This window comes from Epinephelus lanceolatus, chromosome 18 (genome assembly GCF_041903045.1).
Source record: "Epinephelus lanceolatus isolate andai-2023 chromosome 18, ASM4190304v1, whole genome shotgun sequence".
NCBI classification, from domain to species: Eukaryota; Metazoa; Chordata; class Actinopteri; order Perciformes; family Serranidae; genus Epinephelus; species Epinephelus lanceolatus.
Window position 1 is genome coordinate 20,321,297 of NC_135751.1, and position 15,390 is coordinate 20,336,686.

General features: G+C 42.7%; 1 protein-coding gene across 7 annotated transcripts in view; it reads left to right on the forward strand.

Moving 5' to 3' along the window:
- The window catches only part of arhgap44a (Rho GTPase activating protein 44a), a 36,774-nt gene that overhangs the window by 9,025 nt on the left and 12,359 nt on the right, over positions 1-15,390 (forward strand). For all 7 annotated transcript variants that reach the window (XM_033644828.2, XM_078161042.1, XM_033644826.2 and 4 more), the window contains exons 2-13: positions 5,299-5,338; positions 6,355-6,474; positions 8,151-8,227; positions 8,387-8,498; positions 8,688-8,764; positions 8,910-9,024; positions 9,209-9,277; positions 9,458-9,539; positions 10,001-10,128; positions 12,819-12,930; positions 13,436-13,517; positions 13,700-13,780. In XM_033644828.2, coding sequence (XP_033500719.1) covers positions 5,299-5,338; positions 6,355-6,474; positions 8,151-8,227; positions 8,387-8,498; positions 8,688-8,764; positions 8,910-9,024; positions 9,209-9,277; positions 9,458-9,539; positions 10,001-10,128; positions 12,819-12,930; positions 13,436-13,517; positions 13,700-13,780 — 1,095 coding nt within the window. The remainder of the gene's footprint in view (positions 1-5,298; positions 5,339-6,354; positions 6,475-8,150; positions 8,228-8,386; positions 8,499-8,687; positions 8,765-8,909; positions 9,025-9,208; positions 9,278-9,457; positions 9,540-10,000; positions 10,129-12,818; positions 12,931-13,435; positions 13,518-13,699; positions 13,781-15,390) is intronic.

The window sequence follows — 15,390 nt, forward strand, 5'->3', positions numbered from 1 at the left end:
TGTGACCTAGTTTGCTGGACAACTACAGTAAGTGGGTTTTTCTGTTTTAGTAACCTTGCGTCCCATCAGCCCTCCGCCTTGTCATTTGGGAGGAAACCGAGTGGGCCTCTGGATGCGCGGCAAAGGTCTGGAGAAGAAAAAAAAAAAAGCAGTAAATGGAGAAATATTCAGAGAGCATATAGCATGAACGCTGCTGTGTGTATTTGTGTGTGTGTGTTTTATGTGTGTATGTGGCTGACTGTGGATCTCATGCCAGCGCTCCAGGCCGTGTGGTGCCCTGCTGAGGCCCAGGGCCACCATTCTGCTCCGCTACCCTCCCCTCGCAGCACAGGACCTAGCATCTAGCACAGCTCTTCCAGGCCCCAGAGTAAGCGCTTTTGTTAGCCAGGCTAGCAGTGCGAGTAAACCAGAGCATGACCATTTTCTTTTTGTTCAGATGGATCAGGAGGACCTGTGGACGGAAAGTGTTACAGCCAACAGTTGGCTCGCTGCCAAGGCAATATGTTCAAGACGACCAATGTTATTTATTTTCATTATGCCGACATGGATTATTCATGCTCTCATAAACTATGCACAGTGCTGGGGGGATGAGCATGTGGGTTTTGAACATTAGCATATCTCTAGATAGAAATATTTATTATATAAGACATATTTGTATGGAATGTGCAGCTGATGTATAAATGGTCAACTGGGTATTTGGTACACACGTTTTACTTCCAACTTTATGAAATTACAATGACTTGGAATGTCTAAGGTCCCTGGGAAAATATGCACAATAAAATTACATTTCTCTTTGGCCAGCTGTAAATACAAAAGCCCAGATGTCCTTAAACAGATTCAGACCCTCCTTCTTATCAGCACTTTGGTAATGTTACCAGAGGTGCAGGGGGAATTATTCAAAGTCTAGCAGCTGATTTCTCGGTGAGAATATTGTCTCGACTAATTCATCTTCCTCCAGTTTTCTGCAGTTTGCATTAGACAGATCTGCGGCTCTGTTTTTTACTGACGCATCAAAGACACAAGCAAACTTTTGTCAGCTTTTGAAATCACTTTGCATGTGTTGGTCTGAAAGGTTAAATCAGGGTTGATTTCTGGCTTTGGTTAATTAATCTGTGTATTTATAGATGTGTATGTGTGTGTGTGTGTGTGTGTGTGCATGTTTGTATTGAGTCATCAGCAGCTCCAGGTAAAGGAATGCCTGCAAAGTGGCAGATGGTTGGCATAACCCTGGCAAAGTCTTCCTCTCCCTCCATGAGCACACCGCCCACATGGCTGCCAGCTCTCCCACGTGTTTACTTTCCTCCCAGGGCTCATTCTGCACACTGTTTGCTGAGAGGAATTTCACTCCTCACCTCCAAAATCTCCTGTGAGCTTTCTTTATATCAGATTTTACAGCAGCTCCAATACCCCCTGTACCGTATTCCAGCCTATGCCACGCTATTTTGTCTCCGTGCCTTTGCAGGCCGGTTAATGTATGATGCTGCTTTCCGAAGAGGAAATACCACTGTCTGAAAACAAACAAGCTCAAAGAACAAGACGGTCTGCTGTCTTTGAAGATAGGCTCAAATCTCTTTGAAGTCTGGGTCATAATGGCCACATCAGTTGTGGTCAGCGAGAACACCGCTGACACTCATTGACTGGTTCCAAATAGTGAATGTAATTAACTGTCCACGTTCCCCACAGTCACAAGCCTTCAGGAGAAACACTCCCACACAAACACACTGGAGACAAACAGAAAGAGTGACAGGAATATGATGCCCACCCTACTATTGAAACTTTCTTGCATATGTAGCTGTTATATTGTTCGGAAAGTTTGATGGTATAGCTCGTCAGTAGAGCTCCAGACAGCCAGGCTGGAGAGCCGCACAGGTTGTCTCTACCTATCATTGCTAACAGTGTAGCTTCTCCTCATCCCTGTCATTGCCAGAGCTCCTGTTCCATCTGCGCTGTTGTGCCCCTGTTAGGCTAGAGATGTACTTGCGTTTTAACCACGGGTTTGTGTGCATCATGAATGGAACTGTCCGTATACTTGCATACCTCCCTAGTGTAGTGGTTAGAGCACTTGTCAACCATGTCGAAGGTCCAGGGTTCGAATCCTGCTGGAGTCGACGCCAGCAGTTGCAAGCGGTTGCAATCAGACAGGATCAGATTCCTAAAGGTGGCTTCAGGATAAGAGAGTAATTCCGGAAGTCAAGCCAAGTCAACGAGAACGTGTCTCAAGCCCGATGTAGATGGAAGGTTCCAGACATAAAAGGCGGGTTCACTTGCATATGTTACTGGAGGATTCCACGCCAGAGAACTCAGATCGTATTTGCATGATGTACACAAAAACCACGGCGACACTCAAGTGGGTTACGGAATGAATGGTATGAGTCAAGGACATGGTGACAATGGGAAGCAGGCTTCTCTCATTCTACCAACAAGGTCCTCACCGTTCATGTATGTATTGCATCTTGCAGACGAGTTGCATTAGCATCTGTTGATGCATTTCTACCAGACCTGGCGACGGAGGGCGTCTCAATGCTTTCTTTTGATTTGATTTGGAGGGCAGTCACGCAGTGATCGGCAAGAGTGTTGCAGCAAGTTTGAAGGAGAGGTTGCAGTGCATTCACTGGTCTGTATTTGCATTTGCAAGTATAATGATTTAACTTTTTGCAATCGATTCCTTGTCTGACTCAAAATTAAGCAGAATGGACCAAGCTGTCAAACTACATGATTAAGTGCTAAGTGAGACCATGTTGTTTCCTATTTGAAACGGCGAGCAGAGAGCAAAGGGACCGCCCAGTTAGCAGCATGTTTATCTAATCAGGTGCATTCCACAATTGGTCCAGGAAACAATCAGACCCGCCCACTTTTTCAGTGGATATGCCCATCATGTGGCCATTTGAGTGAAGCAGCACATCCCCGAGCACCTTTGCTGGATTTGGTGGAAATGTGCTCTAAGTACGTGTGCAACCAATGCTCCAAAAGGTCGCAGAACAACATGAGGCAGCCACCATGCACATGCACATGTATAGTTAAAAGCAAGTACATCTCTGGCCTTAGGCTCGCTCAGAGTCTCCCAAGGGTTATCTTGACCAGTCAATGTGAGGCCAGACAGACAGTGACGAGCTCACGGCTGCATTGCAGACCTCCAGGCTACACACTCAGCATGGTATACATGTGACAGTCTCGTCCGCTAGGTCTTTTACAGAACATGGAGTTTTAGAGATTTTTAGAGGCTGTTGGAGTGTTGCAGCAAAACTGAGCCAAACTTTAGTGCTCGGGTTATTTTTATCCTCCTTTGTCATGTAATCAGCAATCTGCGATCACACTTCTCCTTGCAAATCATGCCAGAAACTTCTCACTGTGCTATCATCCTCTCTCTCACTCTTAAGGCCTGCATGAACACACTCACATACTTCCTGTATTTTTCCTCCTACCTCAGTGAGCAGAGCAGTTTTCCAACAGGCTGGCTGTGATTAGATCCATTGGTACATGGTTTGACCCAGTTCCCATGGCTCCATGCTCACATCTTGGCAGTGAGTGTGGTGATGCTAATAACTGACATCATTAAAGCTCAGCTTTCTGTTGTTGGCAACTATGTATGGAACATGTACACACGACTAGATGTCAGCATTAAACAGACGCGCTTCAGTTCGTTTCTTTTCTGCCGTTTATAGACTGTGATTTCCTTCAACACCATGGGCAACACAGAGCTGCTACGCTGTGTGACTGACAGACTTGGTGACGAGGCATCATACATGAAAAGAGCATTTCAGTCATGCGCTGCTGATTTTTGTCTGGCTGATGAATAATGGTTCACAATCCAAGGTCTTTTCCATTCTCTCAGTCAACAGCAAGATTAATTCAGATTTACTTTTTAAATAAATAACACAAAAAGCTATTATTTTCAATTGGCATTGGCATGATTGGGGCACAATAGCAGGAAGAGGTTGTGCAGACAGGAAGGGGAAGTGTCGAGAGAAAGTGTGCACCACTGGGTGGCTGCTGGGGGTCTCCAGGTTTCTGGCTCTCTTGTCAACCTATAGCCCTTTGGAGCAGGAAGTACATGTTATCCTCGACTCTAATAAGGTAGTCCCGATAGGATTGTTGCTTTGGATGTGAGCATTGTTTTGTGTTGTGCATGTCCAAGTCTGTGTGAGGGAATTCTGGAAAACAACCAAAACTAATGTATAATGTATGTTCGTATGAGACAATTTGCCTATTTTATGTTTTCTTGAAGGATTATAAAAAGCATATTAAGCTCTGTTGGGAAATCTGCTTGCAGAAAAAGGACTAAAGTCTTAAAATATTAGCTGTCTGAACTGAGCTGACACCATATATTTATGATATCCAGTGGTTTGCTCTTTTCTGAGCTTATGGCTCATTCAGTACTCCGGATGAGTAGTTTTATCTGCTTCAGCGGCAGTGCAGCTCTGCCCTTTCCTTCAGTCTTTGGCTAAGTCCCCAGTCTGCTGGATTCACAGTGGGATGTGATGCTCCTCAGTGGGAACTGGCATATTTGAATCAGTGGCCTTTGCTCGCTGCTGTCCTGCTTGTTTCACTCACGCTGGTGTCAGAACACTCCAGCGTGAATAGTTTGCCTGATAGTTAATGTGTTCTTCTTATGGATCGTCAAAGATCATGACTGAGAGAGGCAGCCACGCACTCGCATGCACGCCCACACATGCTCTGAAGGGACAGGTGCATGGATGTGGCCCACCCATTTTGGAGCGCTGCCACATTGATGACGTGCAAAAATTCAGTGAATGAGTCTACAGCTGGGACTTTATTTCACAACCCTGAAACATTTTGGCAAACACACACCGCATGTGAAAAACATTTTGATACATGTGAGACTTGTAGTGAGCCTCAAATCACCTCAACTAGCATGTCAGCACAAGCTTATAAAAAGGGTTTTATGATGTGAGATGTCACACCTTCACATGTTCTCCTGTTAGATTATCTCAGTTTTCTCCCATGCGTGTCATTAGACAACAACAAAACTTATAATTTTTTATGTCAATAGGGAGGAACATGCTTTCTGCTCTCACGTTAGAGTACAAACTAATCTGTAATAGTGACCATCACAGGCTGTGTCGCTTGTTGAGTGAACTGAAACAGGATATATGAGCAAGTTCAACCACTGTAAAGGAAATATTTTGTTTTTCCTGACTTTAAAGTGCATAAGGCTGCATTCACTGACAGCTGATACATATAGCAGAACACAGACACTGTTTAAAAATGCTAGCATCAGCTAATGTTTATGTTGTCTCCCCTGGATGCCCTAACCGTTTTACACTTTTATCTTTACAGGGCGGAAAAAACAGAGGTGTTAAGCGAGGACCTTCTACAGGTGAGCTGTGGTGTAAGTGTGTGTGTGTGTGAGCAGGGAGGGCAAACAGGTGCTTGATGTAATGATGGTCTCGTAGCAGTTAGTGCTGTCATTGTTCACGCTGTGTTAAATTAACAGGTGTAACTAATGTGATTATGATGGCTGTGTTTGATCCTGATGGAGATCAGTGGCGCCGATGTTTTCGTCTTGTGGCGCCACGGAGCAAAGCAAGGTCTCATCACAGCTTTACATGCCGTATGTCTTTAAGCAGTTAAAGAGGGATTGTTCTTTCTTTGTTGGTTGTTTCATTGGAGCAAATTACAGATGCAGAAAGTGGCTCTCTCCAGGATTTCACACATAAAACAAAATTAAGGTGATATTAGAAAACACAGGCTTCTTCTGCAAAATATGCAACACATAGTAATTAAAATTATATTGCAATTACTTTGACAGATCCTGCGGTTGCAGTATGAGTCACAGTTTTAGTGGAAATGGTATTATTTGCATTTCATTTTCACTGAAAAACAATACGAAAATAATGATGAAGTGATTTTTTTTGGTGGGGTCTGTACCAAACTAAAATGCTCTATTATACAGGAGTATAATATATAGCCCTAGGAATCTCTGTAAAACCACAATGCTTCATTTATAATGGTATGTTTTAACACAGTTTACAAGCTCATTTTTCTTTAATTAAAATTAAAAAAATGCATCTCCCGCAATTTGGGTATTGCACTTAGCCATGTTGCAATTTTAATAATATTTCGATTAATTGTGCAGCTCTGCTTTCTTATTGCTTTGATCATCTCACAACCTTTGGGTGCCCTCAGCCTGGGCCTGCGACTAAGTATTTTCATCATCCAGTATATGTTTAACACAGAGGCAAATACTCATCACATCTGATGGACACTAGCAGGTGCTGATTTGAGATGCTGCACAAGCGATAAATGGACTGTTTTTAGAGTACAGTGCTGTGTCTGTGGTAATACATTGGTGTATGTGTGGTATCTGATGTATACATGTGTGTGTTCTTCCAGGTGGAGAAGCGTCTGGATCTGGTCAAGCAGGTGACACACAGCACTCACAAGAAGCTGACTGCCTGCCTGCAGGGTCAGCAGGGGACTGATATGGAGAAGAGATCCGTCAAGTCACCTTCTGTGAGTACCTGCGTCCATCATTGTCTCAGATACTGAATGCAGACTGATATGACGTGTGATAGGCTTGGGCGATGTGACGGGATCATCATTCAAAAGGATATTGTTTGGCCACAGTAATCATCACATGTCCACGATAACAATGATATTCAATTATATAACGCCTGTTATGAATGTTGTGCTATATTCAGTTTATTTTTCTCTTGCTTTCTCTATTCTTTACCCATACAAAGAGAATACAAGGAGAGGACATTGAACTGTTTGCAGTGGTCATTTGACAAGTACAAAAGAAAATGGCATTTGTTGTTAGTTATGGTGTCAACTCATGTCAGTGGGGCCATAAAGTGTGTCACACTCGTTTGAGAACTCTGTTTTGGCCTATTTTTTGCACCTATTTTCCTGATTGAACAGAAATATACAGCCGCACACCAATCCAAGTTTCTATGTTTCACCAAACTCAGACACACACATTACTGCAACCATCTTAGTTAGTCTTGTTAGTCAACTGGTTAGTGAGTCCACTGTTCCAACAATCACCAACTTTGGTTTAGTTGAGAAATGTTACAAATGTTTTCAAATTTGAAAACATGCTCATGTGAACGTTGTTTATCCCCATTGTCGCTGCTTTTCAGCTTTCCACTGAGCAGCAGCTCTCTCTCATACTTAAGAGGCTTTAGAGGAAGCAAACATATAATTAATGGCAACAAAAGAAACAGGGAAATAACAGTTATGGTGATATTTCAGTAGTAACATAATGCTTACTTACTTGCACTGGCTTCCATTTAGAATTAATTTTAAGGTCGTTCTCCTTGTATACAAAGCCCTAATTGGGCTGGGACCAAGCTACATTGCTAACTCCTATTCACCTCCAAGAACACTGCGATCATCTGCTGCTGGTTTATTGGAGGTTCCCAACAATAGCTGGAAGGCCATCAGGGATGCAGCCTTTGTCAGTTATGCCCTAAAGCTATGGAACGCACTACCATTAGACATCAGCGAGGCTAGCTCACTAACTATTTTTTAAAAGAAAGCTTAAAACATATCTGTTCACTATAGCCTTTAACTAGCTCTGACTTTTCTGATACAGATTTGAAACTCTTTCTTTTTACGCTTTTACTTTGTATTTATGCTTCACGCTGCTGCAACTCTTTTAAAATCTTACTTGATTTTATGATTTTTAGTTTAACAATTCTATGATTTTATGAATCAGTTCTATTTTATGTCTATTTTCATGTGAAGCACTTATAATGCTGAAACAATCTGTGCTGCATTTCTTGTATGAAAGGTGCTATTCGTTTGGTCGTTACAGCAAACATAACGAGTAGAGTTGTGACTTGCTGTTGGTCTGCTGATTTGTTGGTCAGTTGGTTTGTCTATACCACAAAATATAGGCCTAATCTGTGTTATCCTCATTTCATAGGTCAATGTTGATCGACGTAATTGATCTGATTAATTGATCTCAGCATGCCCTAGTGCAAAATAGAATTTATTGCCTATGCAATGGGGCCACTTTTGTTTTTTGGGTTGTTTTTTTTTTTTGGACAAAATATCATATTGTTGTTTATCATCAGCAGGGGAATTTCAATATCGCCCAGCCCTAATGTGTGATGATGCAACATTATTCAGTTTTGTATGATTCCCACATAAGCTCTAGTAATGTTATTTCTCTCTGCTGTTAGAAAAAACTCCCGCTTACGATCCTGGCACAATGTATGGTGGAAGGGGCGGCAGTGTTGGGGGATGACTCTCTTCTGGGGTAAGTCACTGTCGTTAGCAGGCCTTTACTCACACACACATACACACACAGTCATCTTTAATTATTGATTTGGCTATTGAATTCTTCTCTGTCCCCATTACCCTTGTCTGCATTTTAATTGCATTTGATTGCCTGTGACTTTCGGCTATCACCATACAGGAAGATGCTGAAGATGTGCGGGGAGACAGAAGAGAAGTTGGCCCAGGAGCTCATCCAGTTTGAGTTCCAGATCGAGAGAGATGTCGTGGAGCCTCTCTATGTGCTTGCTGAGGTGAGCACCAATTAAGACATAACACCTTTGATATGTCTGAATTACAGAGTCACGCTCTCTCATTTTTTTTATATTTCCGATGTTATTAACTGAAAATTAGAAGCAGAACATGGTCCTCATTTACATAATAGTGCTGCACTTTTATTCCCTGAGCTGACTTTTAATCCCCCACTTAATTTTCATTTGTAGGTGGACATACCCAACATCCAGAAACAGAGGAAGCACTTAGCTAAACTTGTCTTGGACATGGACTCCGCTCGGACAAGGTGACGTCCACATTAAAAAGCCCGGCTGCAGCCTGCTCATGTTCATTTTTTTTTTTTTTTTAAATAAAGGCTCAGGTTAAAGCGTCTGTGCAGGAGGCATGACATATCCAATGCAGTGGCCTTTTTTTTTATCTCATGCTTATAGATATCAGCAGTCGTCCAAGTCGTCCAGTCACCCGAGCACACTGCAGCCCGGCGCCAAGTCCGAGTCCCTCAGAGAGGAGATGGAGGAGGCAGCCAATCGGATGGAGATTTGTAGGGTGAGTCACCAATCAAAGCCACAGTCTTCCCTCCTCCAGCTTCTTTTCTCTCCGTTTGATTTATAGCCTTTCTGCATGTATAAGACACAAATGGACCACAATGCCAGGATGGTGTTACAGTTCTATGTAGGACTTCAGTGAGATCATTTCTTATGGGATGCTTGCTCTCTGCTTTCTGTTTCAGGACCAGTTGTCAGCAGATATGTACAGTTTTGTGGCCAAAGAAATAGACTATGCAAATTACTTTCAGACGGTAAGTAGCGTTTGTTATTAAACCTGTAATGCCAGTGGGAAAAATGGTCTTTCTTTTCTGCAAATAAAGCAATATTTCCCACATTAGCATAGGCTACAGTAACTCTGTAGATGATCTAATAAAATTCTATGATGCAGATTTGTTAGGAAATGTTTGTTCTAATCTGTTCTCCTTCTATAGCTAATAGAAACACAGGCAGAATATCACAGGAAGTCATTAGAGATTCTTCACAGTATCCTGCCCCAGATTAAAGCTCACCAAGGTGAGTCTTTCACTTTTGTGTGTGTGTGTGTGTGTGTGTGTGTGTGTGTGTGTGTGTGTGTAGAGAGAGAGAGATGTGCTCCAATTCTGCACCTCAGGCAATATCAAGATGGGAAGTAATGGAGTTAATAGCCCTGACATGCCACGTAACAATCTCATTAGGCTATAATTACCCACCTTTATACTTAGAGTATACTATCGGCTAGGCTGCAAGTGTTAAACCAAACAGAGGTCTCAAACATCACATCTTTTTCAAATAAGAGAAACAGAGGCGCAGCACCAGAGAAACACAGAACCTTGAAAGTCACAGTAAATTGCAGTTAGGATTTAATTAATGAATGTTGCCTCTGAACTTTATATGCAGTCGCTGGTTTTATGTTGTTCGGGAGGAGGATGCAGCTAAGGTGCGTAGGTTTGTTTGTGTCTGTGTGTGATTCAAGCTGCTGTGTTTTTTTGTTGCAGAGGCGTGGGTGGAGAAGCCGTCATTTGGCAAGTCTCTGGAGGAACACCTGAATATTAGTGGGAGAGAGATTGCCTTCCCCATCGAAGCTTGTGTCACCATGCTGTTAGAATGTGGCATGCAAGAGGAGGTATAGGGCACACACACACACACACACACCTAGAGTAGGAATTTTGGGTGTCAGCTAATATGCATATTTTTGCATCTTTATTCACACTTGAGTCTTGCCACGAAAGACACATCTGGTGCTTAAACTTAATCCTTATCATTACATGTGATCACATGTGTGCACATACACACACAAATGACAATGAATGCCATAAATGCTCCAATATAATTTTTTAAATATGGCACATTCTTTTTCTTTTAAGGTATACTATGCAGGGTTTTGCTAAAAAGCAATGCATAGACTGATGCAATCCCTCTCAATTGTCACTTACAACCTATCAGAAGTGTGTGGCAGTATATTTTTCTGCCGAGACTCTGCCCTCTGCCTTCTTTTGTCATTTTCTTATTTTCTTTGTTCAAGATGTTTAAGGGCGTGTACCCCTAAAGAGCTCAGGCAAGGTTGGGGCGTTATAGAAAGGTAGTGGTCAGGTCCCAGGCCGTAAGTAGGCCAAATGCCAAATGAGAATGAATCTGGTGTTAGCTTTTAGTTTTACTTTACCTTAACTTTCACTTTTACTGGCAACCGTGTTTACAACCAGTATCTGACAGCCCTGCATAGTATACCTTCAAACCACAGATGAACTTTTATAAAAATAACTTTGTGTCATATTTGCTGAAACTTTCATTACATCTATACTGTAGTACATGAAAGATAATCTGTGGAATTTGCATCATGTTGCTCCTCCACCTTGTAGTGCTTCTAATAGCATTTGCTTAAATCCAGAGTGGCTGGCGAAAAACAACCAATCAGAGTCGAGGAGTCGCTGCTGTCAATCATGTCAGTCACTGTCCGTGGGCATGCTGAGATCACAAACAGTTAAACTAGGCAATTAAGGTTCTTTAACTACATTGCCGTTTTTTTCCTCAGACAGTTTAGAGACATATTTTAGTGTACTGTTTAGCTGTAAAATGAGAAAGGTTGTTCTCGCTGCTGGACGGTGCTTAGTTCCGACTCTGTTGTTTTCAACATGCCAGCTGGGCCTCAAACTTTCTTATTAAGAAATTATCACTCATTTATTATTCTTGCAAATGCCACAGATTATCTGTGTCATGGACTACTGTGTGGATATAGTGACAGTTTCAGCAAGTATTACTAAAAAGTTTTTTACCAAGTTAGTTGGAGGTGGCTGAGCAGCTAATGGTGCTGGCAGCTAATAGCGTGCACTGTGCTAACAGCATGAACTGTGTTAACAACGGCAACAGTGCAACAATGGTGTTAATGTTGGGGGGAACCAGAGGGTGGGCGTTATGCTTCCACGATCATGCTGTCCCGCTGATCATGTGTAGAGGCCTTTAGGGACCGTTCGCCACGGTACCGCTGCTGGGCAGGGTGGAAATAAAGCCCTTTTCACACAGAGCGCGCAAAGCACAGACCTCCGCCGACGAACCCATTCATAGTGTATGTGCTACCTTGGTGCAAGTGCGCACCGCTCTGCCGCCGAGCTGAGCGGCGCGCAAGAGGGCGCATGTCACAGCGTCTGCACGTTGTGACGACACCTCGGCGCCACGCGTCCAATAGCAGAGAAGAGCCTGAAGTAGACCCGGAAGCGGTCACCATGGAGCTGTAGCTCCTGAACGAGCCTGTACCCCCCCAAATCCTGTCCTCTGCGCCCTACCCTTCGGTGGGCGCCACGAAAGCTCTGTGTGAAAAAGGCTTAAGTCCTGCAGAGTTTCAGAGGACCTGGAGAATGTTTTAGAATAGTAATAACATTATATAAGATAATCATATTTCAAAGATAATGTATATAAGATAACATTAAAGACAAAATTAAATTGCAAAACTTGATGATTTTACCTTTCTGTACATTTTGTATACAAATTCATTAAATAATTTTGCTTGTAAATGTCTATTTGCATCACATTTATTACGGATACACATTATTTGATCAATTTACATTGTGCCCCTAAAGTTCTTTGTGCGCTCCTTACTTTTTCAACTTAGGAGCACATGTGCTCCTTGGGAAAAAAGTTAGCGTCAAGCCCTGGTCTCACATGCATTAATATGCACATGCTGCCGGGCTATCTACCACAACAAAGAACAGGGAAGCTTGGATTACCACACACAGAGGGAGTGTTACTTAATGATTTGCTCTGGACACCATTACCCCACTAAATATTTACATAGCAAATAGTTGTTTGCTGCTGTATCAGTACTCTGAATGTCATACAGAGCCCCTTTAAGACTATCTGAAAGAACAGAGCTGCTGTCACTTCCATTATTCAGTAAATAGTTTAAACTTGACTTTTTTGTGCCTTGTCAGACAGGAAAGGCTCATTCTCAAAATTGGCTTTTATCTGCTTGACCTTTCAATTAAAATTAAATTGAGGAAAGACAGAAAGGGCAAGTATGAATGGCTCTGCAACAGGAAACATGACTGTGAGGCTGGGGTTACTAATCATCTCTGCAATATTTTTATTTGTTGGTGGTGATTAAAGCTGTTGTGTTTTGGAATTCATCAGTCATATACATAAGTATGTAAGTACAGCATAAATGTTTTGTAGCTACTGGACCAGAACAGGTAAAACCACCAGTATGTTTCTGTGTTATTACCAATTTCAAGTGCACAGTGGTGGAGGCTATTACTTTTCTACAGCATTATGTTAGATTTGATAATTGTGGATGATTATGTGTTTCCTGTGTGTGGGCTGCAGGGCCTCTTCAGAGTGGCTCCATCAGCCTCCAAGCTGAAGAAGCTGAAAGCATCCCTGGACTGTGGAGTTCTGGATGTGCAGGAGTACTCCTCCGACCCACACGCCATCGCAGGTGAACTACACCCACACGAATGCCTTGTTCAAAGCCCATTTCCATAACAACAACCCCTACACTGTCATTGTAAGTCAGGAAAAAAACTGTGGAATATATCTACGTTAAAGGCAATTTTTTTACTCAACATCTGTTTTTGTTTATAACTTGGAAAGGTCATTGTTACTGTACAAAAGTTTTCAAATTGATTTTGGAGCTAGTTGGCGGAAAATGTACTTCGTCGTGCAACACAACAGTTTACCAAGGAGTCTTCATCAGCTCTTCCCTCAGTGTTTTTTTATCCTGAAGGCTTTCTGTTCTGATATTGCTGTGCATTTCACACATTAGCATGAAATCTGTGTTGAGCAATCTGAATCTGGCAGCTGCACTAGCTGCAAGGGCCTGCTGGAGGGGAGTGGAGATATGGGGCATGGCCTCGCCAGTACTCTGAAGAGAGAAAACAACCCTCCCCTCCTCTAAAGACGCAAACCAGTTTTTACTCTCTCCCTGTGTTTCTCACCCAAAGGGGCTCTGAAATCATACCTCCGTGAGCTCCCTGAGCCACTGATGACCACTGAACTTTATGATGAATGGATTCAGGCCTCCAAGTGAGTTGCTGTTTGCTTATTAAATGCATTTTCTTCAATTATGCCACTGGCCTCAATGGAAAACAGAAAATAGTCCAAAGTCTTTATAAAGGGAGTCTTAACTGCCAAAATGAAAAATGGTGACATTTATTAGGAAGTGGAGCAACAGTAAACCATAATGATTTTTTATTTTATTTCCTCAGCATTCAAGATATGGACAAGAGACTACAGGCATTAATGGCAGCGTGTGAAAAACTCCCCACAGACAACTTGAACAATTTCAGGTCAGACGCTTCCCTTCATTTTCTGTCTTATCATTTGTAGATGTTCCCATGTGGCCAAGATGGGAAAGCATTGTAAAATGCCATAGCAGCAACTCCAATAATAACATTTCTGTTCTGATTGCTGCTAGACTAAACAAATGTTCTATCTTACACAGGCTCCACCCCCTACTCGACTCTGTGGCCAATACTCTCCTCCAGTCATGAGTACGCATTTCCCACTAAAATTTGCATAAACGTATCCGGCCTATCAGGACATGCGTTTCCCCAATTCATGCAGACCCCACAGTATATAAGGGAGTACTCCAACACTGTTGGTCATCCTGTTCTCTTTAGTGATGGTGATTTGCTCACTGATTACTTTCTCACTGTGGTCCACACATACTCTACACGCAGTATAGCAGTGTCTGCTGCCATGCTTTGCAGTATGAGTGTCAACAAGATATATACGGCAGCTTTGTCATCTTTCGACCCCTGCAGAGTATGGCCATGGCTGCACCCAGTTTGGTTGCATACCACCTGGGTTGGCTGGGGCCCTCTCCTTCTCCAGTACAGCGGACTAAGTTATAAAGAAGTAGGTGGGCTGCGACAAATAACCTTAAGCCGGTCAAGATCAGCATGGCTAGGTTGATGCAACGCATTCTCATTCTAACTCACCAAACACCGCTGCATTGAAATATGAAATTAGGTAACCTCCTGCGTCTGTTGGTGATGTTCAAGGATGGCGTGTTAATTTATGCTTACATAACAAGCATTGTGTCTTTTCAAAAATACACTTACATTTTCACAGGAATGCACAGGTCTTGTTCGATAGATGCTTACAGTCTTTTTCAAAATGCCCTTACACCATAGGTAAAACACCTCCTTTTTATGTTTATTTCCTTGTGCAACAAAAGCACATGGTTAGGTTCTGGCTCAACATTTATACAGGGAGCAAACAACAGGCTCCCGGGTGAAAGTCCGGGGTTTGTTTGACCCAAATCTGGCCTGTCCTGTAGGGACTTTCCAGCTCCTTATATGACATTGTTGCCGGTGGCGTTACAAACTGAGGTTGTCAGGGGGTGTATCATGTCACTGCAAAAGGTGCTTTTTTGCGTTGGTGTCTGATGCCAACATCACTGACAAAGCAGTGGTATTTGATGGTTTTGGAATGAGAATGGGCTGGGGTCAGTGTTATGTCTTGACAGGGCATCCGTTGGGCTTCACCCACTGTAGCCAAAGAGTCCAGTAGAGGGTGGAGCCTATGTGAGATAGAGCAAAGGTTACAGTATTGTAACCCTAGTTCTATCAGAAAGGGCATAGCGCTCTACGTAAGGTGGCTGTTGCTCCTGTGCCACTCGCCAAAGAAGGTGTAAGCTGACAGACAGCATCATAGCACTTCCTTATATACTGTGTGGTCCACGGATGTTTGTGTAGACACATGGTGATTGGTCGGTTATGTTTATATATAAATTTCAGAGGGTGAATGCCTGCTCATGATTGGATTGGATAGGATTGGAAAGTATTTCCAACAGAGTCCAGTTGAGGGTTTAACTTGTACTAATAGAACTAGGGTTACAATATTGTAACCTTTGTTATTCTGTAAACCTATCAAGCCCCATAGCTGTTCCCCA